A 23,667-nucleotide genomic window follows, 5' to 3' on the forward strand; every position below is an offset into this window, starting at 1 on the left:
TGTTTTTCAAACCCTTATACTTTGGCATAAACCTTGAGAGTGGCATCCCTGTCTAGTTTACAATATTTTGGTGCAGGATCTTTCTACCATTCCATATTTTTTTTGTGCACATGTATAACAATTTTATCTGCATTTTGCATGAAAGAAAAAATGGCATCCATGTTTCACAGAAAAATACCCTGTGCTGTAATGTTTTATTTCAGGACATTGCTGCCTTTTCACAAACAGCCAACTTTTCATTATGGGCACCAACTTGGAATTTTAAAAATATACTATGCCTATGAATATTCTCATTCAAATATTTAATTTTACCCTCTCGAAGAGGGATGAACATTAAAGTTACTGCACTACTTCTGGCATTATACGTGTTGCGGCACACTAAAATGTACAAACATCTTATTTCGGGGAAACAATGAAAAAACTCCAACAGACAAAAGCACATGGAGATTAGTATCAGTACTTTATTCATTACCTTGTAGCACATTAATATCAGGTAATCTGAATGGAGGAGGATACAGCCCATTGTAGTGCCGTTTCAGCACACTCATTGTTTTGTTAACCCTTCTGATTATTTGTACAAAACATAGTTCTTTCCATTTAGGGAGGTAAAAATAGTTTCTGGCAAACTGTGGCATTGTGTTAAATTATTTAAAACTCCAGTAACTAATAAAATCTGTAGGGGGGAAGGAAATCAATGGATAACAGCTGCAAAGTTAAGATGTTATAATTTATGGAAGAATTAAAATTTTAAAAGTGCCAAAAAAGCAAAAACAGAAGCTCAAAAGTCTCCCACTGCAGTGACCAATATTAGAAGGCACTATATATGACTGATGTCAAACACAGTTGAAGTTGGAGCTACTGTATTCCCAATTAAAACAAACCAATTCCAGGTGATTTCTCCCCTGCTCAATGCACCAGAGCTCCTCTTTGAAGACTAATGGGCTGTTGAAATAAAATGAGAAAAAACCCAAGGATGAAAATGATGACAAATGGGTATAACGTACAATACATTGTTCCGTCAAGTCTGATGCAAGGCAGTCATAACCCAAGCCAACAATCTGGGTCCATTTCTATCTTTACTTACAAACTACAAAGGAGTGCAGAAAAGGTCTTACTCCAATCACAAAATAAAGTTTAGAGGTACATGCTCAAAGGAGATGAAACCCATAAATGTTTGTTTACTGGCACCAAAGCTAATATGCAGCGTTATTATATGTAATCAACAACAGATTCTATAGCTCAATTAATTATACCTGCTATCGGGATTACTCCAAATCTCCAAGTGGAATAATTTCTTCATTGATGAAAAATTCAATGGTCTCCTCTTCCCAATCCTCAACATTGCTGTCAAGTTCATCTGTGTCTACACCTAAGAAACACACAGTTCCATCTACTATTAACAAGACATTTAACACGGAAAATTTGCAGACAATGCTAATTGGCCAGACCTTCATCCAAAATGGCAAGTGATCCTCTCAAAATTTGATTATTGATCACTCATTTCAAACAATCTACGACAGATAACTGTAATTAACATTTCACAATCTCTTTTCCTTAAACTGATCACATCAGTAATTTTGATACCATCCATGTTTTTTCTGCTCTATGTGGCATTACATACCAACTACAATTATGATTAAGTTACAATATGCTGAATATGGCTTTTCACCTTTCACAGAAATGCGTGTTTTAATTAATGACAAATTTAATCATTCAGACACAAACCATATCATTAGGAAATCAGATCTCATAATAAATATGGATATATACTCAGTATTTATAGCTTTGCTGTAAATATAGATGAGTGCATCACAGACAAAGCAAACCAGACTCAGGCATTGTGATAACAAGCCCATTGCTAGGTGCCTCTGCTGGATTTGGGAATGTATTAGGATATTCCCCCCATTAAAAAAATCTGTAATCTGTACAGCATTATGTTTGAAAGCACAAAGTTGAGTTGAAGCTGAAAAATATGTCAGAAAAAGGGCACTCAAACCACAGGAAATGAGCTTTCTAAAAACACAGGCCACCGTTGAACTTGTTAACTTTAAAGTAGCATAATAAAAATTGGGCATGCTGGTTAGGAGGATGTGGCTAACAAAAGCTTACCTCCTCTCAGTTCCAGGCGAAGAGTTCTCTGTTCCTGATACATCTGTATCGCGTTCTCACGATACTTGTGATAGTCTTCCATCATGGTACGTCTTTTGTCAACCAATTCCTGCCAAAGTATTGAGTCATAACTGAAAAGCTATCCTTTTTGAGCCCTTTGAAATCTAATGTAACAGCTGTAGGGTGTTACAAGGCCCATTACCTTGGATGCCTTGGACTGACTCAAACGATCCTTCTGCTCAAAGATCTTGGAATACTTCTTTAGATCCTTCTTGATGAGCTGTCAAGTGAATACAATATGTTACAAAGATGAGTGTATTCCAGCAGGGATAAAAAAGAGCCATGACAGACACAGATTTCCATGAAGTCTTAAGGCTTGTAAAATTAGCCATGTTTTAATGATCAAGTGGTAGAATATAGTTTTTCACCTTGATTTCCTCCTGGCTTAGCAAAATGGCAGGGCGTGGCCTCCACAGCAGCTGGCAGAACCTATCCTTGTTGTTCTTTTGGAGGAGGCGCCCTTGGAATGTCCAAAGCCAGAATGCATTGTCCACCTGAATAGGGACACAATCAAACCCTTTTCACAAATGCTTCCTACTGACATACGATGCGCTCAGGTCTATGCTAATCTGTCTTTCTTGTTGTTGTAGGGAGTTAAGTTACCTACCTTGTGGCTCCACCAGGAGACTGAGGTCACCACATATCGGCCTGTCGGGTCCCACTCCACATCTGACGCCATGTAATGCTCTGCAAAGTTCATCATTGTACAGTCCGATGTGTCGACAAAAGCCAGGGCACCATTCATACTGTGCAATAGAAAGGCAAGAATGAACACATGCCATGCATGGTTAAATGCCTGTTTGGGAGAAATTTAATGACAATATGAGACTGTCTGTTAGACACCACACACGTGTTGACCACACATATACAAACACAGACCTTCTCAATCCGGCCAGCACCAGGAACTGCCCTTGCGGACTCCAGAAAATGCTGTTTGCTTGCTGTTTATCAAACATTTCTGTAAGGGAATAACACAGGAATTACTCTCAATATGGTCCAATATTTAATACAGTAACATGGGTTTTTACTACAACTGCTTATAATACTTTCAGGCTTACTGCTGCATTTTAATGCTGGATTACAAATAAAGCCTCATAAGTAGGCCCACCAGTTTGTCTCCCCTTGATTTCTTGCACTGTACTTCAGTCCTCTGCCAGCCATAGGTCACAAGCTACTTCTCAAGCAATTATCCCATTTGCACCACCTCAGTGACATAAGTTGATAAATTGGCACTAAATAAGCACAAATGATTATTGACAGCAATGTTTACAAACAACTTGTGCTAATTCAGTGCATTATTCACTACAGTGGACACACTGCATTGTTTTTTAAATGCACAGGGCCATGATAGGTTTTGTTAGAAGCAGTGGGAAATGCCCATGAGAATTAGAGCAGAATATTTTTACATTTTACTTGCACAAAAAAGTTAAACAAAAAAATTAATTAATGATTCAACTAATGAACTAATCATGGTCTTCAATCAGGAATTTAAATAAAATCAGGTGTCTTAGTGCTGAGCTAAAACAAAAGCCCCTGCTTTATATGGATGTATTTTTCTTTTTACTGCAGTGATACTCAATCCTGGTCCTCGAGAGCCACAGAGTCTGTAGGGTTTTGTTTTTTTCCTTAACATCAGCGACCAATTCAGCCACAAGAATCTAGGTGGCCCGAGATAACTGCAATCAACCGTTTCAACTGATCAACATGTGCTACTCAAGTCCTGAGTAACAACGAAAGCCAGCAGACCTGTGACTGGAGTGAGCACTGGGCTGAAAGACATGGTTTTCATAGCATTTACACTTCCATCCGTCCATGTTCACTTTCTGTCCTGACTCTCCCCATATTAGATCAACTAATTGTTTTTATAAATGTCTTTAGAAACTGAATTGTACAATTAGTCTCTTGACTGTGCCACTGGAATGCCTATGGGGACCCCTGGAGGGTAACCATTGAAATACAAGTTTAAGTTCATCCATGCAGGTCACATGGCGGAGGCAAACTGGTGGCTCTATCTATTTAAGATCAAGCCAGTAAACTTTGAAAATTCAACTAATTTTATATTAAAATTTGAAAACCTTTTAAAATCACTACATACTTATCAGTTCTATTTTGCCGTTGTTGTTCACGTGGTAGAAAGAGGCATTGATTCGTGGAGATTCTCCATGCAGCACAGCAAACTTGCTTCCATTTGGCTCCCAGGCAAAGGCGATGATGCTCTCTGCCATGGATCAATGTTCATTAAACATTTCAGCACTTAACCAGCTAGAGAGTAGAGCTAAACATAACAAACATAAGGCCAGTCCTACACATCACTTACCTTTCATCTCCACCACATCCACAGGCACCTGCTTCTCCCTCATCCTGAAGATCTCAAAGTTGGTAACAACGCCCTAGAATGCAGACAGCAAACCTGAACTAAGGGCACATCAAAACAGTATACAAACCAGGGGTGCCCAATCTTATCCATAAAGGATCAGTGTGGGTGCAGGTTTTTGTTTTACCCAGCACAACGATATCCAATTCAGATAATTAACTAATCATGTTCCTCAATCAAGACCTTAATCAGAAAAATCATTCTTAGTGCTGGGCTAAAACAAAATCCTGCATCCACATTGCTGCTTTTTGGATAAGATCAGACACCCTTGGTATAAACAGTCTATGATATATGCCAGTCTCTTGAATTTCAACATAAAGTTGTTTCTATACTGCAGGCCTAGTATCCAGAAATGTGTATAGGTAAGCCAACTTAATCCTACAACTAAACATGTCCCTCAAAACCACAGTCAAAAAAAACAAACTGTACTAAAAAAGATAATGCTGAGGAAAGCCCTGTACCAGTGTGCCCTTGGCAGTCCTGTCCACCTTCACGCACAGGTAATCCCCCTGCTTCTGCCAGTGCAGCTTGCAGTCCACCACATTGAAGAGATTGCGGACTCTGATCTCTTGCCTGGATGGAAGCTGCATGAGAGTCACCCTTGCTGGTATATCTTTATCCTCCGGGACCCAAAATGCAATGATGTTGTCACCTGGAGACCAGGAGAAATCCCTGCAGACGAATTTTACTGTGCTTTAAATATGCTTACATTGCTGAAGGACTTTATGAACTATTAATTAGACACACTGGATATGGAAATTCAGGGAATGATATCAATACCCAATATTTGCCTATATTCACAGGTCAGTGCATCCCTGTTTTACATTATAGCACAAATCCAAACAGCAACCAAGATTCCACATTCATGAGAGAAGCACTTATTATTGTATTAGTTAATTATTAAGTAGAGAGCAAAGTCTAGATAGCTACTGAGTCTCTGTACAGCTTTGCTTTTCAGTTTGTCTTGTAAAAATGATGCATTAACAATTAATTATAAATATGAGGTACAGATAACAACGATTAGGCCACTTGATCAGGAAATCTTCACTTAATTTACAGTATCAGCACCACATCAAATGCTTTGCTTCTGTGGTGCGTGTATGTTGCTCCACCATATTGGCCACAATCTTAGTATTGTGATACTACACTGATAAATTAGTTTTAAACCATTTTTGGCCAACACTGATATGACCCCAGTAAAATCATACATCCCTACTATTAATGTAAAACTAAAGACTGGACTCACTTTATCCCAGTGATTTTCAAACTCTTCTTGTCCAAGAGTCCCATAGACTGCAAGAAAAAAATGTAACATTTCACATAATTCAAACAAATTACAAGGAATGTTGCTTCAATTAAATTACTTAGTTTTCTTTGAACAAATTAATTTTACATGGGGCTTACTGGTGTTTCATAGATACTGAGTGTGTCCTGAGTCATTCTAGCAAAGAACTTTCCATCACTACTCCATCTGAAATGGGAAAAGCAAAACATTAATATCAGTATAAGCAAGAATTTGAGCAAAAACATGGATGCAAGGTTATTTTTCATTGAAATAAATGCTTTTTATCAAACATGGGCATGTCATTGGCAATACATTTTTCATCAGAAAAGTCAGACGAAGTATTGGACTAAAACTACATTCTCAAACTAATTTCAATGATAAATCAAACATCAGTGAATCACAATTTCACTGCCCATTCAACCCTATTGAATGAAATGAAATAAAATCTAAAATTTTGCTAATAAATTACATGAAACTGTATTAATTCAATTCTAGCCGAGGCAAATACGCAAGATAGGCCACAATCTCTCACTCTAAGATTAATGTCTCCCCTTCTAAGCTCTCCCACCAGCCAACAGCAGGGAAACAGCTTTTAGCACAATTAGCCAAACTCACTTGAAGATTGGCCAGTGAGCAGAGCTCTCACAGTGGAACCCTCTCTTCTTCTGTCCAGTCAGAACATCCCAGATTATAATGGCCTGAGGATCATCCTTTGTGTCCAGCAGAGGGCTGAATGTGACCATGTATCTATGAATTGAAAGCCCAAGTGGTAAAAAAAAAAAGAAAGCAGAATGGACTTCAATTAAATACCAGAAAGTGATGCCGACACAGACTTGTTTAATTTGGCACCAGGAAGATGCTTTCTGGATACCTTTCACAAGGTGAGAAGTCAATGAGCTTGACCTCCTGGTGATTGAACCGCTGGATCTGTTTGAACTTCTCTCCACCCCAGAGCGCGATGCCCCTCTGATGGAACGTGGCCAGATACGTACCTTTTGGAGACCAGCGCACATATGTCTCAGTCCACCGCTAGAGATGACAGACACCAAGTGCAAAGGTTCAGAAAAATTACATTACTGAACAGGCTGCCCACAACATAGTATAGGCACAATAATCAAAACACCAGATGCCCATTTCAACAAGCAGGAGTAGGGCCAACAAGGTTTTATTTTTAATCCATCCTTTTCTTACATGTACACAATCTGCAAATCTCTAATCTAAAGATTACTCACAGCTCTTTCCTCAATTATAATTGCCTCCTTGACATCATTGGCATATATTCCTGTTCTTTCTCCAGATTCATAAATCAAACTGTACTGATCACGACAGTCCGGGTCCTCCATCCAGTGCCGCAGGTTTCCCTGTTGGCAAAAGGGTGAACACTCACGAGAAGGGAACAGACACCAATACCGGACCTGTTTTATAAGCACGAAGCTACATAGGTCAAATATCTCATCTGAAGCATCACATAAGGTTTATATATTTCTTACATATTTTATAAATGACAAAAAGCTCTTGAAATATTTAGAACACAGCCTATAAATGCAACAAATGCACAACCTAACCAACACTGCCATCTAGCATCATCACTAGATTAATACATCTTTTAATCTAGTATTTGGTTTCTGAAATGGATGGTTTAGCACTGAATAACTGTTAAACAAATTACAAGGAGTCTTTGGTTACTGCCTTGAGGAAACACTCACAAAGTCTTTGAATGGCTGTTTCTCTGGCGTTTCCCACTCATCACTGACAGTCATGTACCTTTAAAAATAAATAACTAAATTACATTCATACATTTAGTAAATAATCCTCTGTTTGGACCTAAAAGACCATTTTATATCCAAAAAGTATCATTTTAAAAACTGGTATGAAAAATAATGACAACAACTCTCTATATTTGTGGTTTAACTAAATATGAATCAAGAAAATAAAAGCTATGCTAAGTACGGGGATCCCAAGCCCCTCTTCATAAGTGTCCAGGTGGGAAATATATCCAGGTAAATATTGTCCTGATTTGCTGTTCTGCAGGGAATATAAACAAATAGTGTAGCAAGTCTTTCCTCAGAGACACTGGCGATAAGTTGCTGCTTTTCAGACAGCAGGTGGATAATAATACACAGACTGTGATGGCCAGCATCATTCTCAGCTGCACTGTCTAATGCTTCTGTTCCTGCCATGTAGTGAGACTAAAATACATATATGCCTAGCGACTAGCAATCACTGATTGGTGCTAATATCAGACACAGAGTCTGAAATGTCTACTGTTGATTTAATAGAAAAACATGTTTAAAATAACACAAAAAGCTGCATAAAGGGACCTACATTTTTACAAACAAATACATAGGCCCTATTTGCAATGCCACACAATTTTTATATATATATATTTTTTTTAATTAATGCTTGGAAGCAGTACTGAACCAAATTCAGAGCAAACTGAAATAATGTATGTAATAATGTAATGGTGTAAGTAATGTTAAAGGTTCTCTTTACCATATGTTCAAATAATAACATATAGCTATATGGGGAATATATGGACTATATATGTCGTACAAGGAGGGAGAGACTACTTTGATTGTGGAAAGAGAGAGTGTTCACAAACATATAAAGATAACTTACTTGTCAAAGTCAGTGAAGACATTTACTCGAAAGGTGTGTTGCTTGTCCAGCTTATAACCATCAGCATTTTTCGCAGCTTCGATGGCATGATTGGGTGAGGCATACTCGAGAAAGATATACCTAAAATTTAAACCCAAAAAAGAAAAATCAACTTCTGAGTGTACAATTTACATGTTCAAATACGGTATAAAATCACAGTAATAATACAATACTACACAACAATACTAACCCCTTTGTCATTCCTTCAGCTTCAGGGTAGAACTCGTTGGTAATTTTACCAAATTTTGAAAAAATCTTATGGATAACATTTTTCAGTTTCTCCAGACGTTCTGGTCCGACCTGAGGGACATTGTCCACCACCACCACAGAGTCAATACCATCAGTTTCCTGTGGCCTCTCCCTGAGGACATCGTCCAGAAGCGCTAAAGACAGAAGAAACACAAGTTGAAACAACGATAGTCTAACGCACGCCTTGATAACACAGCAGGCCCATTTGATTTGTGATGGATTTTCGCTAGCTGTAACCGTAAGGGAGCCACATTTTCAATTAAGTAAGAAACAATTTAAGCCATTAATAGCTGACAATTTATGAATGCATCCAGTTACTGTAGCCCAACATAACTGCCATTCACCTTAGCGTCCCAGATATGAGGGAATTATTGACTATCAACTGCTAGCTAGCTTTGACGCCTGGAAACTGAATGGATGTGCTACGCTAATTTATATTCGTAAGCTAGCTACAACATGGCAAATTGTGCTGCTTACAACTATCAGCTTTTTATATGTAGGCCCCCTGTACCAAAAGATGTGCCGATTTTTTCATAGTTTAACAATTCGTTGTGTGCTTCGCTAGGGTGCCTAGCTATCTACAGTAGATAGCTGATACGAACCACTTTAGCTGCGACAGCTACCGTTGTTCATGCGTTTGTGAACCTGCTGCATTCGTCTGAGCTAGCCCAGCCTATAGCATAGGCACAGCATGAATGTGTAGACATTTTATCTTCCAATGCAGAAAAGCTGATTTTGTTTTGCCATCAATGTAGTCTAAAGGAGAAATGTGTAACAAAAACTAGCACATTCTCGCAACAACCTCTTTTTGTTGCACATTGTATTCCAGCTATCTTGTTGCCAGTTATAGTGCGACAGGCCGCCTGCCGGGTGCTTTCTTTAGTTTGGCAAAGCAAGACTAAATAGTTTAGTTCGCTTACCCTCGTCATCGATGTCATCTTCAAAATCCTCCGGATCACTGAAAACCGGCTCTTCGTCCTCCTCGAATTCGGCTTCAGCCGTTATATCCTCCGTATTCAGCATTTAATGTATGATTCTACTGCTTTTCGATAGTGAAACAGAATACGACCAACGCTTCTTACATTACCAGCCGTAGGTTTTTGCACGGTAACCCATGTGGTACTATTCACCCACCCGGCGCCAACCATTCAATGACGATGAAAAAAGGACGATACCATTTTTAACGGGTGGGTTCAAGTACACGTTGCAAACGATTTGTGAACTAGTATGTTGAAAGAAAGAGATCCTAGCAAAGAAACAATTGTAAGTGTAAACAACTAACAAAACAAGGAAGTGCACGCGTCGCAATATATAAATATGAAATGTCATTAAGTTTGTATTTGACAGTAGATGTCCCTGTTAGGGCGATGGTCTGGTCCAAAATGGACGTGTATGTTCGTGGACGGTTTACCGTGTTCCAGCCATAGACTGTATAAAAATAGGTTGCAGCAGAAAGTAAGGCAATATATTTTGAGATGAGGTAATAAAGTCATATTACATGTTACCAGTAGATGTGGTTACGTCTGTCATTATGTTATGTCACCGTGCTGCGAATATTTTACGGTCAACTGTCCACCAAATAGGAATATGTATAGGAACTTACACAGTGAAGTTTTCAAAGGTAGCTAACTAGCGATGGCGTTTTTAATTGGGGCGTCGACACATTTTTAGCTGTAGAATTTACAATTTTAGCTAAAGAAGGTTATCCGGTTTCCTTGAACCGGAATATTGCTGCTAAGTGGCTTCATAGCTAGCTGTGAATTCGCTAGCAATATCAGCTATGCACAATGTATCAGAAACGTACCTGCTGTATTGCTTGGCCTGGTTTTGATCTCTAGTCTCTAGACAGTCTACTTTTTAAGCAAAAAACTGAATACATACATACAGCTATTGAAAACCGAGGACGCCAGCCATGTTTACATCTTGCTAGCTACAGTTTCTTATTCGTTTCGTGTTGTTGGTTTGTGCGTGCTATTTCAATAACTTCATGTAACCTTTCCCCAGATAAGTGAAATGGACAGTAAATGTGTGGAATTACTGCCCCTTGTATGTTCAGTTCTAGCTGACCCGAAACAAGCACTGTCAGATGACACGTGCTTAGAAAAATTTCTGGACTGGTTTAGCGCTTTAACAGGTAAGAATGAGATGTTTTATTTTCAGTTGTTCTGCAAGTAATTTAACTGAGAGATGAGGGGTGTTATCTGTTGCTGAGGTTGCTTTGATGAAAGGACATTCAGGAATGATCTAACTTTTTTTTTTTTTGGTAAAACTATTGCTGCTGTTTTCAACAAGGGAATGCATGTTACATATTGATTTGTTATGTTTCAGCACCTGATTCTCCATTACTGGAGATACAGCCCTGCCTGGTCACATTCATATCCAGTGTGTGTAAGTCAAAGACTGCCGAGCCCAGCATTCTCTCCTTTGCTCTCAAGCTGACTGGGCTGCTTGCTGCCAATGAAGAGGGTTTTTACATCTTAAAGGCAAGTCGACTAAAGAGATACAATGTTTGAGATCTGGCTCATCCTGTATAATGAATCGAATCAAAACTCTTTAAATTGACACTTCTCAATTTAAATTTCAGCAACAGAGCATTTTGGAAAGTGCCTTTGAATATCAGGGGTGGAGCGATTCTTGTCTCTGGGAAGATGCAACAGTGCGCAGTGGATGGGCCCATGGGTTGCACAGCATGGTACAGCACCAGGAGGCTATGTGCTTCCTGTTTAGGAATGGTGGGTATTAAGAGTTTAGTATAACAATACTACATTGAAGTTATGCTTACGGGGTATACAGAGATACAGTGTACAGCAGTTTAGTCAACTTTCTTATGCAATCACATTTTTTTTTGTTCTGCAAGCTGGCATTTTTTCGCTCTGCTGTACATCATCTGAGCGATGCAGTTATTGTATTGCAGAAGTTCATGGTCTGATATTACCCATAGGCCACACTATGGTCTGATGTATTGCACACTGTGGGGCTGCTTGGCTAGATGACATTCGTTGAGTCAAGATTTGAAACCAGACCATATGTGTATGTCTTTACTCTAAAGACTTGCATTTTAGCAATTCATGAAAAGAAGTCAAATTACTTGGCTTATCTTTTGTTCTCAGGGTATAAACGTATTATAAGTGATTATAAGTATATAAGTGCAAAAGTTCATGGCATTATTTTTGTGTGGCCACACCATAACCCCAAACAGAGAGGAGAATCCCAGAGGAAATTGCATTATAAGACCACTCTTTTGCAATGATGTGTACAAGACTTATGACTGCAGTTAGGTGTTAACACTAAATGATGTGCAAGCAAGTTGACAACAGGCCATTTGACACGAGATGCTCCACGGGGCCTGTCCTCAATCTCTGTCCCAAAGCCAAGAACGGATGCAGTAGAACCTTGGCAAATTGCCTGCCTTGGGACCAGAGGGTTGCAATACTGTGTCCTGGAAGGTCCATAAAAATTTCTCTGTGGTGGTTCCACCATTTATATCTCACATTTGTGTTTCCACAGGGCTGATTAAAGTGGTGCTGCAATTGCAAGTGGACAAAAGTCTATTTGTTGCCTCCGCAGCAAACCAGCTTTTAGCTCACATTTTAAACTTCAGTGAGCTAAGGTCCACTTGCACATCTTTGGGCAATGGCAGCAGGACTGACCTGAGGGAGGTGTACGAGGACAGGCTCGCCGCAGAATGCCCTGAGTGGGCCGATGGGATCGTGGAGATCATGAAGCACGTGGAGGACTCGCTGATGTCGACTGTCCCTTTCCGTACCCGTCAGTCACTGAAGCTTGTGGCACTGAGTCTCGCCCACTGCCAGCCACGTGTCAGGGAAATGCTGTGGCAGAGAACTGAGCGGGCTGTTGAGGTGCTTTTGGGAAATGGTCAAAGCTCTTTGACCCAGCTGTTCATGGAGGTTCTACAAGCTGCGGCCAGGTGTGTCTAAGATTTCTAACCACCAAAAACCATCTTTTAATAAGTGTTTTTACTCCGTGGTTGAAATGTGGTGTCGTTCATGGAGGTTGTTGTTATCAGTATCTCTTGTGATCTCCGTTATGTTGGTTCACAGTGAATTAATATTTTGAAATCTTTTTTCAGGACCCCTTTATTCATCCAGACCAATTCCAGTATTGTAACACTGATTGAATCTGTGCTGTGCACTTCAAAACCAACACAGTCGATTCCATTCGCTGCAGGGATTGTCCATCTGGAAAATTGGTGAGTGTAGAGTAAGTTCCCACTTATGGCAGCGCTGTTAGTATATTTAGTTTATCTCAGCATGTGACTGTTTGTCTTGTACCTGTATTGGACTGTGCTTATTGTTATGCAGCCCGCAGAGCTTAAAGAAGAAGGGCATTGGGGTCATTCTTCAGCCCCTGGAACTAGTAACAGCATCAGCTGGTTTACAGCAACTGCACTCAGGTAACTTCTTTGACAGACTGAACAAACTATTTGGTATCATGTTTTATGAGTTTGAGCCTGTTTCTTTATGTATGACAGATCATCATGGCATTGAATCTCCCAAAATAGGCTTGCTCCCAGAAGGTGGCTGCCAGCATACTTCTCTAGAAGAGCAGTTATCCCAGAAGAGTTCTTGTGTGTCACTTCTTTGTCTGTCATTGTCCAGCATAACACAGCTGGCAGGCACGGTATGAGCATGTGTAATATTAAGATTGTATTGATTTTTAAAACTCTTTAGAAGTAGTCCAGTAGTCCATAGTCCAAATATATGCATGTTAAGAGCAACCACTCCCTCTTTAATGAATGCATGGTAATGTGTCTTCCTGAAATATCTCTTTTGTTAATAAGTAAATTGCCTGACTGTATTGATACTGTGAATGGTCTAGTAAATTCTGTCGGTGTTAAGTGTGAAGAATGTGAGTCACTGAGAATCCCACATTATCTTTCCTCAGGGCTCCCTCAATCTGGAAATCCCAATGCAATCCTTGACCCTGTCAGTACTCAATGTGCTGAAATTCTGTGTGGGAATGTCAGTTTCCTCCTCCCCTATTATCAGTGTCTTCAGAAACCTGATTGGTTGTTCAAAAGTTCAAAAGTGTGCACTGGATACCCTAGGAAGTCTTTGCCAATCTCCAGGTAATTCCCTGAAATATTTCCAAAACAAATTCCAAAGTGTAAGAAATTAAGTAAATAAAATGAAGCAAACTAACTGTTTGTTGCTCTTTCTCTGTCAGAGAACACAGTGTTCAGGAGTGAGGTATTTTCTGTTCTTCTACAATACCTGGACAGTCCTGATACCAACTCAACTGTACGTTTTGGTCTACTTCTTTTTTATTTTTTTATTTGATGAGGTTTTTTAAAATGTCAGAATCACTCAGATCTTCTCTTTATCTCAGGTTCTACAGAAAGCCTACCAAGTGACCTTGAAGTGGTTGTGTGTATCTTCTGAACCTCCTCCACAAGGTTTGTTTCTGAATTACTTAAGGTACAATAGTTGGCCAGAGTGGTTAATAATTTAATTCTAAAAAATACTCCTGTGTGAGCCTGCTTTGGCTTTGATCCTCCCTGTCCCCAGTGCTTTTCTCCGTGCTGAAGAAGAGGCTCTGTGACATGCGATGGGAAGTGAGAGATTCTTCTCTCGAGTTCCTCGCTCAGCTCACCTCTCACTTTCACAGTAAGATTCGTTCTCCTGGTTTTGAATTTCTTTGTGATTTGCTTTTGAAGGACACATTCATTCATTTCCTATTCAATTCCTGTGCTTTGTTTTACATAGAGAACCTCGGCTACTGTGAGACCCTTTTAAGCAGTGGAGTCCCTGGTCTCTCATTAGCCTTGCTGACAGACCCAGAGAGCTATGTGCGGGCGAGCGCCATCTCAGCACTTGGACACTCTGTCCTCATTACCAGCCAAGCGGGTGTCCCAACATCTGACCATGTGCTACTGGTGAGTCTCATTTCAAGGGCGCCATTTCTTTTATAATGTGATTTCCTACTCTTTTTAATTCTGTACTGTAATGTTTCTATGCTCTCTCCAGGGAGACCTTGCCAGGCAATTTGTGGACATTTTAGTTCAGGACACTGAGGTGTTTGCCAGGAGAGCTGTGATTAAGGTCTTCACCTTGTGGCTCACCTCTCCATATCCTACAGAAGACTTGGAAGAGCCTCTGAGAACTGTGCTGACACAGGGTAGCGAAGACTTGGACTGGGAAGTGAAAGTCCATACTCTGGAGCTGGCTCAGATCCTGATCAGTCAAACCCTGGCAGAGTCCAGTCACTCCACCTGTCCGTACGCAGTTAGCCACGCCCCGCACGCCAATGGGGAAAACCTCACCGAATCGCTACGCAAGCTGCAGCACCTCAGGATCTTTACTGTTCTCTTCAAGGGGCTGTTTGATTGTGACAGGCCAGTGGCTCAGAGTGCATGCTCTATCCTCCTCTCTCTGAAATCGGCGCTCACCGGAAACTCTTCCGTGACTGAAAGTAAAGTGGCGTGTGATCTGCACGGACAGAGTTGGGTGGAGGACGCTTTGAAGAAGCACCTTGAAAGACTCCATGTTGGCGCAGAGTCGCAGAAATCGATGGGCTTTGTGGAGGTACTGTCAGTTTTAGATCTGGAGGATATGCAGCAGACCTTAGGACAGAGCAGCGATCACCTGGAAAACAGCCCCCACTCCCTAATGGAGGACATTCTAGCTGCAACTCGCATATCAGAGGACAATGCTTTGGACTGCTATTAAACTGAAATTTCTGTATTTTATCTTTGTACTTTTTATACTAGGCTAAAATAAATGCATTTGAAAAAGCTATGTGTTCTTACGATTTTAGTCTACTGGTTAAGGGTAACACCTGTTTTCATGACTTGTCTAACTTGTCACAATTAAGTTGATCATTAATCTAGCTGTAATGTCACAATACTCAAAGACATAAAATATCAAATGGCTCAAACAAGGGAACAATAATGCATACCCATATTTCGCCACAAAATGCATATCTATATTAAACCACATGAACACCCATGAGCTTTCTGTCAAAAGAGAGAGCTCAGGCTTACAAGCTAAGTATGTAGTATATAAAATGTGAATGGCAAGTGGGTTCAGACCATACAGCACGTGATAAGATGGATAATGCACAGGAATAGAGGTCACTTTTATTTTTGGTCAGATTTGTTTGTTTTTAACAGCTTTTAGGTGACAAAATAGGTGGGGCTAACATTTATTTAATCGCAACTTTTAATAAGTCATTGTTTTGTTGTGCAGAGAACATTATCATTGTAGCCATTTATTGCATGGTAGAAGCTATCCAAGGTTTATTCAGCCTCTCAACCAACAAAATATATCTTGCACAATAAATAATAAGGTAAACCAATCCAGTAGATTATCATATGTCAGTCTGAACATAGCACGTTGTACTTTTTGTGATTATCAGGATACAGTGGGTCCATTCTTTTCCATTATGAAGAAATGATTGTTCATTAATATGCTCCACACAAAATGCTAATTTGATTAGGAACGTAAGTGACAGGATATAAATTGAAACATGCAAATAGATGACACTGGTATGAGATGGAAATAATGTTTTCCAAATGCAGTTCTGTATGTCAAAAAATATAAGAATGTGATGAGACCCTCAATCTGGCAGTTAGTATTGCCTGAACTGAGCACTTTATTTTCCCAAAGGGATACAAAGTACGCGAATTCAATTCTCAGGGAAAGAAAAGCTCATTGACACAAGTGACACGCACACTAGTTTTTCAGAAACAACAAGTCTTTTGCTAAGACACATGGGGGCCTTTTTCAGAATACACATAGGATCCTCTTGTGTGTGTTATGAAACCCTGTTTTACCCTTTTTGCTCAAATACAGACATTCATTTTAAAATGATATTTTTCTACAAAACATACCTTTTTATAAGACCTCTAAAGTAGTTATGGTTCATGTTGAACATGCATACATATAATCTGTCACCTTGATTGAGAATGGCTTTTTACAAAGAACTGTTGCTCCTCATTGAATCGGCGGGTTTAGATCAGTGTATTGTTTTCTCCAAACAATGGTGGGACTCTCAGAAAGTCACGAGGAAACAGCAAGGACAATCTGAAATCTGAGTCACATTTATGAAGCGCTTGCCAAGTGTTTGAGTAATCTAAGGGGTTTGTCATTACAATGTGACAAAAACACCCACAATAAACAAACGTCTCACTGGTAGAGTTTTATTTGCAACGTATCAGCAGCTAGACTAATACAGACTTAAGAACTCCAAGGAACAAGACGTGCAGATTGTTCCTCACAAGTCCATGAAAAACAACTGGAATCTTGACTATGTTCCTCAGAATTTTCAAAAATAACTTTTTTTTTTTTTTTTCTTGATGCAAGCACACAGCAAGGAATTTATGTTTGAATGTTTCTCTTGGTGGATACAAATTTCATGTTTGCTGAAGTGCAGCGTTAAGGTTTTGAGATGCGATGTGTTCTTTGACAGCTGAGCAACATGCTGATGATCTAAGACAAGAATCGGGGCACGTTCACCCTTCTGCCCTGAACACTGGGAGAGATGCGCACATGGAACTCAAACTGTTCTGGACCCTGAGCCGACAGAGAGGTGGTGCTCCCCAATGAGATGCCAGACTCCTGTGTGTGTGTGTGTGTGTCCAATGAGGTGGTTGCTCCCGTGGGCTGACCTCAGGGACTGTGGCACAGCATGCTCCAGCACAGGCATGTCCAGGAGTTCTGTCTTGGTCCTCCAGCTCTCAAAGAGGCCCTGATATCCAGCAACGCTTTCCTGAAGGATCTTTACTCCTGCACATATTCTCACTCTGAGAGGCTCTTCTTATCTGAGGCATACAATCCCAACAGAGTGCTGTTTCAGACTCTCCTGATAAGGACACCATTTGATTGGATTGTCAGCCATCCTGAAGAGCCTCAAGACTTTGAAAGCTTCTACAACTCCACACAATGGCACCAATGTAACTCCAGTAGGAAGAAGATATATCTGCAGCCCATAGGTAAGAACAAAACTGGCATTCAGTCTAGTCATAGAATTTAACCGCTGCATGTTTTAGGACAGTCATTGAAGTCAATTCCAATTAGCTTTTACCTTTAAAAATGTACCTGCTCGAATGACTTGGAAATCAAACTGTAACGGTTACACTGTTATTGAAATCGGAATAACAAATATGTATTAAGCCACACCAAAAAGGAAAATAAAGTTAATCTTTATGAGAAATGGTTGAATTCTGTAGAACATAGGTCATGCAACTTTTGGTTGTTTTTTAAAAATCAGTAATCGAAAATCTAAAATTATTGTTAAATAACTTTAATGTAAAACAGATTATGAATGAAAAATGAGTTTATTTCCCCGAGGATAGCCTTCATATATTCAAGAATTTCAGTTACCTTGTGGACTTCTTTTTCAGATGTGGAGGAACTGAAGCAGGGAGCAGGGATTTCATTTTTGGATGACCTTAAGTCTTACCTTGAGGCCTTTTTTCTGGGCTTCCCTGTGATGTCTCTTCCATCCATATCCACATCTTCCATGAAGTGCCGTTTTCGTCAGAATGAACTCTCCTGCAAAGTCCAGCTCCACACAGGTAAGAGGACAGAAACAGGGCCTGTTATTTTCAATATGCTTTACTAAAAGAACATTAACTAAGCTTGTGCAAAATGTTATAAATCCTTGCTTGTGTACATGCCAGATTCCATCCTAAGACACCTTCAGCAACTAAAGCCCATTGATGCATTCTGCATGCTTGGGCTTACCTTCATTGACCTCTACCCTTGTGACACTTGGAACTATACCTTTGGGAAGTCAGCATGTGAACTAGGTAAGTTACCATATTCCTACTTTGTCTTTCCTCTGCTAGACCCATCAATAAGACAAAGTATGTTTCCTGTACAGTGCTGTAACTAAACATTGGAAGGGTTACCAGTTACCAGGTGTGAGACAATTATCATATTATCTCCCCAGTCACCCACATTGATAAGACCAACGATGATTAACAATGATTCACAGCAAAGCTCCATTCATGCCATGTTTTTTGTAGTTATTAGAAGCAATACTGTAAAAAACATTTTGGTTCTCCCAACTAAAACTTTTTTGAAACTGATTCCAATAGCACTTTTAATTTTGTTCAACCTTTAAAGTTCAAGGTTCCATGGATTATAGGTTCTAAGCTGCGATGACAAACCTTTTATGTTGGCACAGCATCCGTATGAGTATTTACTAATATTGTGCTGTTTAGCTAACAAAATTTAGGGTTTTTTTTACTACATTTTACTACAACTACATTTTATTATGCAATTCAAGTATAAAAGCAAAATTTCCAATTTCATGTAACTATGAATTTTACACTTGGCCAATGTAAAAAAATAAATAGGTGCTTGTAGGGTGAACAAAAGAAGGCATGGCAAAACTTCTTTCATCCATCCATCTTTGTTTTTTTGCTTTTTTCTGACATACCATTCATGCTTACTTTCCCTCCTTTCCATGTGTTCGGAAAGCTCATTTTTATCAGGAGCATATTGAACTACTGATTGTATGATTAGTCAGGTGATTGTACTATTCCAGTGCCGATGGGAACCTCACAACGATATAAATTTGAATCCCTCTGCTTTAGAAAAACTGGTAACCCTAATGATGGGGTATATTTCAACAAATACTATGGGTGGTAAACAACTACCGAAGCTGAAAAATACTTTAGTTTTTTTCAGTCAGCTGCTGTATCTGTTATTGCTGTGTATGGGGTCTGCAGGAGTGGGAGTGTGCAGCTTCTCCAGGCTCTTAGGAGGGCTCAGCACAGTAGAGGGATCTGGGATGGCTGAGCGGGCAGCGTTGGTGATGGAGGGGGCTGGTGGCAGACATGACAGGCGAGCTCGGCCTGCGCAGCCCCACGCTCTCACTGCGACTGAACTGCTGCAGTGCTGCAAGGTAAAACACCCGTCTCCGGCACCACCAGGCACAAGGCTCCGCAGTCAGGAAGAAAACATGCCACAGTAGCGCTCCCGATCAATCCCGTTCCTCTTCACAAAGCAGGCCCTTTATTGTAATTGCTTTATTGAGTGAAGAAACCCCTGAGCTTTACATATAACAGGTTAATATGCCTGCACTTCCTCTAGTGATTATGTTGTGCCCTAAATCTACAGCCAAGGAAGTCCGTACTTCAGATCAATTTTTTCCAACTGAGTGCATATTTTCAGTATCATATGCAGTGCATTTGGAGGTTCTCGTGTTTGGCCATAGGACTTGATATGAATAGAATTCAAAAATTATCAGAAGACCTGCTTTTTTATTTTTTATTAACATTATTGTCTGTTAAAGCTAAATGATCGCACTCAAACTGTGGAACTGCTGTTTGTAAGCAGCAAGCACATTCACATGGCAAATGGAGGAAGCGGCTATGGGGTGTGTGAACCTAAACAGATTGTGTGTTGGTCCTTGCAGGTTGTCAGTCATGAGGTGTGTCGCTTAGCGGGGCTGCAGAACTGTCGCTGGCTGCGCTGCATCATGCAAGGAGTGGCCAGCCCCGAGGAGTCACTGCTCCGGCCCATGCACCTCTGCCCCATCTGCCTAAGGAAGCTGCACTACGCGCTGGGCTTCAGCCTGCTCCAGAGATACAGAGTACCGCACACAAGCACACAAACACACATAAACACCGCTCTGTGTGATCCAATGACTCTATCACACAAAATGCAGCTCCTTGCAGGCAAATGAGACATCTTCAATTTTAAATGATTAGTTGAAGAGTGCATCTGTTATTAATCAAGATTTAATTCCATTGGCAGCAACTGGCATCTGTTCCTGAATTGAATGGTTGCTGCAGCTTTGTCAAAAATAGAAAACAAAGGAGAGCTTCCACCATTTTTTCAAAAAGGCCTGTTTCAGTTGCACCATGAGAGGGCGCTCTGGTATAATGTTTGTACTTCCTCTTTTCCCACCCTTCTCAACTGAATGATACAAGGACCTAGAACAGGATGGAAGGAAAATTCCTTTTTTTTTTTTTTGCTAAAGCAATAATTGCAGCCAGATGTTTTTGATTATCATTATTCTTCAGATGATTTTTTAAGGATTTTTTTCTTTTGTTGATTTGTGAAACATGGCTAAAGGCCTTTAACCGGTTTGACTTACACAAAGACAGCTTGCTGTACCTCTCTTTCCCCACCCATTTGAATTTCTGTTTCTTCTCTTACAGAGACTCCAGGCATGGTGTCATCATATTGCTTTCACTTGGACCCCTAGAGGAAGGACCAGGCACGTTTCTACAGAGACTGACTACCACCTCAGCTGTGACATAGGAGTAGAGGGCACACCCCAGCCTGTGTCAGCCACCCTGGAGCTTAGCAGCCCAGCAGTATCAGTCTCCCAAAACAGGCTCCATGGTGAGGGATCAGGCGTTGGCGCCCCTCTCCCTCCTGCCGCCAGGACCCAAGGAGAGGGGCTGGCAGCTATGTCCGGGGTGGAGCTCTACGCTGACCTCCTGGGGGACTATGAGGCCTGGCTGGACTCCTGCATGAGGGCGCTACAGGTGGAGGTGCCCGAGGATGAGCTCTCTCAGCTGGATCGTCTGGTGGATGCCATGAAAGCGCCCAGAATCCACCCAGCCCGGGCACCCTCCCTCAGGGCCTCTCTGGAGCCGCCCAGAGAGGAGTGGAGCGTGAAGAGAGTCGTTGGACAGAAGTTTGCCCAGCTGCTGAGGAAGCTGAGATTCAGGCAGCTGAGGACAGATCACTCACACGATGACAGCGAAGACTGACAGCATGACGAATAGCCCTGACAGTAAGCCCTCTTAAAAAATATCAGTCAACTGAGGGTGTCAAAGCCCTCAAAGTGCTGAAAAGGAATGAGAAAGGCAGGGAACCATGTGAGGAGGAGTGAAACAGCACCGCAGTGGTTTAATCCAAGCATCATACTCTGTTTCCCCGTGTTCACATTATTGACGGCACCATTATGTGGCCTAGTCCGTCAGCTATGCAGTCAAGCTCAGAATAATTGTTCTCCGCATGCCAGCAATTTCACATTCAAATCCCTCTGGCTCTTTTTACCAGGTCAACAGATGCACTTTTAATGAGATTAACTCCAGCACAGTCTACAAAGACAGTAATATGTTTGTCACCAGTATTACAGAACCATATCTATAAAGGCTGTAAACCTTTGTAACACTGTGCCTACCAAAGTCATTGGAAAGGTTTATTTTTTCTCAGTCATTTCCAATGGCCAGTGAATGAAATTTAATTATGAATGTTTCAGTTGTACAAGATAACTTAATATATTAGTATATTAGTAGTTCCAATACAATATTCCAGTGTTCTACAAGTAATTAAATCTGAAAAAAACATTTCTGATGTTATCAAAGTAAAAATGACCCATGACCAATTGAATGCATTGTCCATAATTAGTGGTATTTGCATATGTATGAGTACAAGTATAGATTTCATGCAAATAAACGCAAAGAATTACCAAGGGGTACCAATGAGGTGCCACAACCAAATGCCTGAAAAATCATTTAGTGTCGCACAAAGAACATTAAAGATAAACACCACTATTCTAAGTGCATAACATTATCACTATCTTTATTCAGCAGAAACTCTCAATGTACTAGCACCATTCACATGGGTTCTGGAAGGCATCCCTAAAATCCTACAGAACTTGTCACAATACATTTCTCTCATTTCATCTCAAATTAGGTGAATATACGTTTATTAGCAAAATAAAAAGGATAATTACCTAGAATTGATGTTTCACCTAATTTATCAAGCACAAAATAGTATGGTACGTCGATATACACATCACTGTAGCTAGCTAGCCACACATACAGCCAGAAAACTACAGAATAATAACTATCACGTGAGCACTGGTGAATATCCCATTGTTTCATATTTTAACATTTTAATTAAATTTTTATATGAGTAGCCAAGCAAATGCAGGACATGATGAACCAGAATTTAAACTTAAAGCCGTGGTAAATACTGTGAAAAGAGGCATCAATAAAAAATAAATTAATTATATGCAAGTAAAGATCACAACCACTGAAGCATTGCTGTCCTCTGATGCACGTGAATCAATGAACAGTTTTACTTTCCACACAACCATTTTTCACACTTCAGGTCACACAATATTACAGGAAAGCAAACACTGATCAGCCAGTGATATAGGGCAGGCACTAACCTGTGATATGTACACTGAAGCACCTAGCCTGCAGCCCTGGTGGAGTCCCATATGATTATTCTATTGACAAAACTGAAAGAATAGTGATTTTTCCATTCCATACATTTGAGAGGGTACGTGCTTCTTGTATGTCATTGGGGATAATGCTTTTGCTCATTTAATTTGTTCTCTCCCTTGATGGATCCCCGTCTGATTTCTCAAAGGCTGCAGGTATTGGTACATGCGTGTGGTGCTTGAAGACTGCTGAGAATGGCATCAGCTCTTCAGCAGAGGATCATAGCGTTGCATAGCTCATACTCAGTGTCCAAGTTTGCTGTTCAAACCTCCAAATTCTTCCCACATGGGCCTCTTTTGTGCCTCCTGAATTTCAGTGGAAAGGAGGACACATGTAAGCTGTGTAAGAACTCAACAAGTCATACAATGACGGTTTAATCTCTTTTCTGCTAGGACTAAGCAGCCCTATAAAGTAATTTCCCTCACTGGGGCTGACAGACTGACTGACTGAGTTTGCAGCTCCCCTAAAGTAAGAGCAATATCTCCAATACCTATCTAGTTTAGCACTAGATGACAGAAATGTACTATTAGGGATCTACAAGAGTAGTCTCAACTCATCAGCAGCTCCTCCTCCTGCTTTTGTTTATCTGCATTTTTGTTTGTTTTATCGGAAAGGCCAGGATGAATCACACTCAAACGGAAGAGTAGGCAGTCTTTATCAGTGGCCGTCCTAGTCATCAGGCCGGCCTTTCAGTTTGTAGGCCACAGCAGCAACTCATGTCTATAGATTATGAAATATCAGAGTTCAGCTCTAGGTCCAATTAAACAC

The 23,667-nt window shown here is 40.4% G+C and overlaps 3 protein-coding genes across 6 annotated transcripts; 2 read left to right on the forward strand and 1 right to left on the reverse strand.

Moving 5' to 3' along the window:
* Positions 1–441: 441 nt before the first annotated feature.
* LOC135248188 (eukaryotic translation initiation factor 3 subunit B-like) lies at positions 442–9,797 on the reverse strand. The gene is made up of 19 exons (XM_064322526.1): positions 9,656–9,797; positions 8,677–8,869; positions 8,448–8,567; positions 7,535–7,592; positions 7,061–7,189; positions 6,700–6,857; positions 6,444–6,575; positions 5,948–6,014; positions 5,790–5,836; positions 5,005–5,215; positions 4,487–4,559; positions 4,265–4,387; positions 3,049–3,127; positions 2,777–2,915; positions 2,538–2,663; positions 2,312–2,389; positions 2,110–2,218; positions 1,254–1,369; positions 442–942 (listed from the first exon to the last, which is right to left on the reverse strand). Exons 1-18 carry the CDS (start codon positions 9,756–9,758, stop codon positions 1,266–1,268), a joined length of 2,049 nt encoding a protein of 682 aa, XP_064178596.1. The 5' UTR covers positions 9,759–9,797; the 3' UTR covers positions 442–942; positions 1,254–1,265.
* Positions 9,784–15,493, forward strand: brat1 (BRCA1-associated ATM activator 1). 4 transcript variants are annotated; one of them, XM_064322525.1, is made up of 14 exons: positions 9,784–9,922; positions 10,740–10,869; positions 11,064–11,218; positions 11,320–11,467; positions 12,243–12,663; positions 12,826–12,945; positions 13,058–13,149; positions 13,228–13,376; positions 13,641–13,824; positions 13,923–13,996; positions 14,085–14,151; positions 14,264–14,362; positions 14,462–14,631; positions 14,723–15,493. In XM_064322525.1, the coding sequence occupies exons 2-14, from the start codon at positions 10,749–10,751 to the stop codon at positions 15,422–15,424; spliced, it is 2,502 nt and encodes an 833-aa protein (XP_064178595.1). In that variant the 5' UTR covers positions 9,784–9,922; positions 10,740–10,748; the 3' UTR covers positions 15,425–15,493. The 4 variants fall into 4 exon arrangements, with proteins under 4 accessions (XP_064178595.1, XP_064178592.1, XP_064178593.1 ...); XM_064322522.1 differs by lacking the exon at positions 9,784–9,922 and adding an exon at positions 9,976–9,998; XM_064322523.1 differs by lacking the exon at positions 9,784–9,922 and adding an exon at positions 9,976–9,998 and having other exon boundaries at positions 13,258–13,376.
* Positions 15,494–16,754: 1,261 nt separating this feature from the next.
* On the forward strand, positions 16,755–22,167 carry LOC135248190 (archaemetzincin-1-like). Its single transcript, XM_064322527.1, has 6 exons — positions 16,755–17,688; positions 18,100–18,273; positions 18,379–18,507; positions 19,435–19,610; positions 20,124–20,300; positions 20,872–22,167. Exons 1-6 carry the CDS (start codon positions 17,385–17,387, stop codon positions 21,430–21,432), a joined length of 1,521 nt encoding a protein of 506 aa, XP_064178597.1. The 5' UTR covers positions 16,755–17,384; the 3' UTR covers positions 21,433–22,167.
* Positions 22,168–23,667: the final 1,500 nt, after the last annotated feature.

This window comes from Anguilla rostrata, chromosome 2 (assembly GCF_018555375.3).
Source record: "Anguilla rostrata isolate EN2019 chromosome 2, ASM1855537v3, whole genome shotgun sequence".
Classification (NCBI taxonomy): domain Eukaryota; kingdom Metazoa; phylum Chordata; class Actinopteri; order Anguilliformes; family Anguillidae; genus Anguilla; species Anguilla rostrata.

What these genes read in the sequence shown, in the direction of transcription:
- LOC135248188 (XM_064322526.1), bottom strand. Translation starts at nt 9,758, where the DNA reads ATGCTGAATACGGAGGATATAACGGCTGAAGCCGAATTCGAGGAGGAC. An exon ending in AGATGACATCGATGACGAGG is followed by an intron (nt 8,870 to 9,655) that starts GTAAGCGAACTA and finishes TTCTGTCTTTAG; the next exon opens with CGCTTCTGGACGATGTCCTC. An exon ending in GTCTTCACTGACTTTGACAA is followed by an intron (nt 7,593 to 8,447) that starts GTAAGTTATCTT and finishes TTATTTTTAAAG; the next exon opens with GTACATGACTGTCAGTGATG.
- LOC135248190 (XM_064322527.1), top strand. Translation starts at nt 17,385, where the DNA reads ATGCTCCAGCACAGGCATGTCCAGGAGTTCTGTCTTGGTCCTCCAGCT. An exon ending in AACTGCTGCAGTGCTGCAAG is followed by an intron (nt 19,611 to 20,123) that starts GTAAAACACCCG and finishes TGGTCCTTGCAG; the next exon opens with GTTGTCAGTCATGAGGTGTG. An exon ending in GCCTGCTCCAGAGATACAGA is followed by an intron (nt 20,301 to 20,871) that starts GTACCGCACACA and finishes CTTCTCTTACAG; the next exon opens with AGACTCCAGGCATGGTGTCA.
- brat1 (XM_064322525.1), top strand. Translation starts at nt 10,749, where the DNA reads ATGGACAGTAAATGTGTGGAATTACTGCCCCTTGTATGTTCAGTTCTA. An exon ending in GTTCTACAAGCTGCGGCCAG is followed by an intron (nt 12,664 to 12,825) that starts GTGTGTCTAAGA and finishes ATCTTTTTTCAG; the next exon opens with GACCCCTTTATTCATCCAGA. An exon ending in ATTGTCCATCTGGAAAATTG is followed by an intron (nt 12,946 to 13,057) that starts GTGAGTGTAGAG and finishes ATTGTTATGCAG; the next exon opens with CCCGCAGAGCTTAAAGAAGA.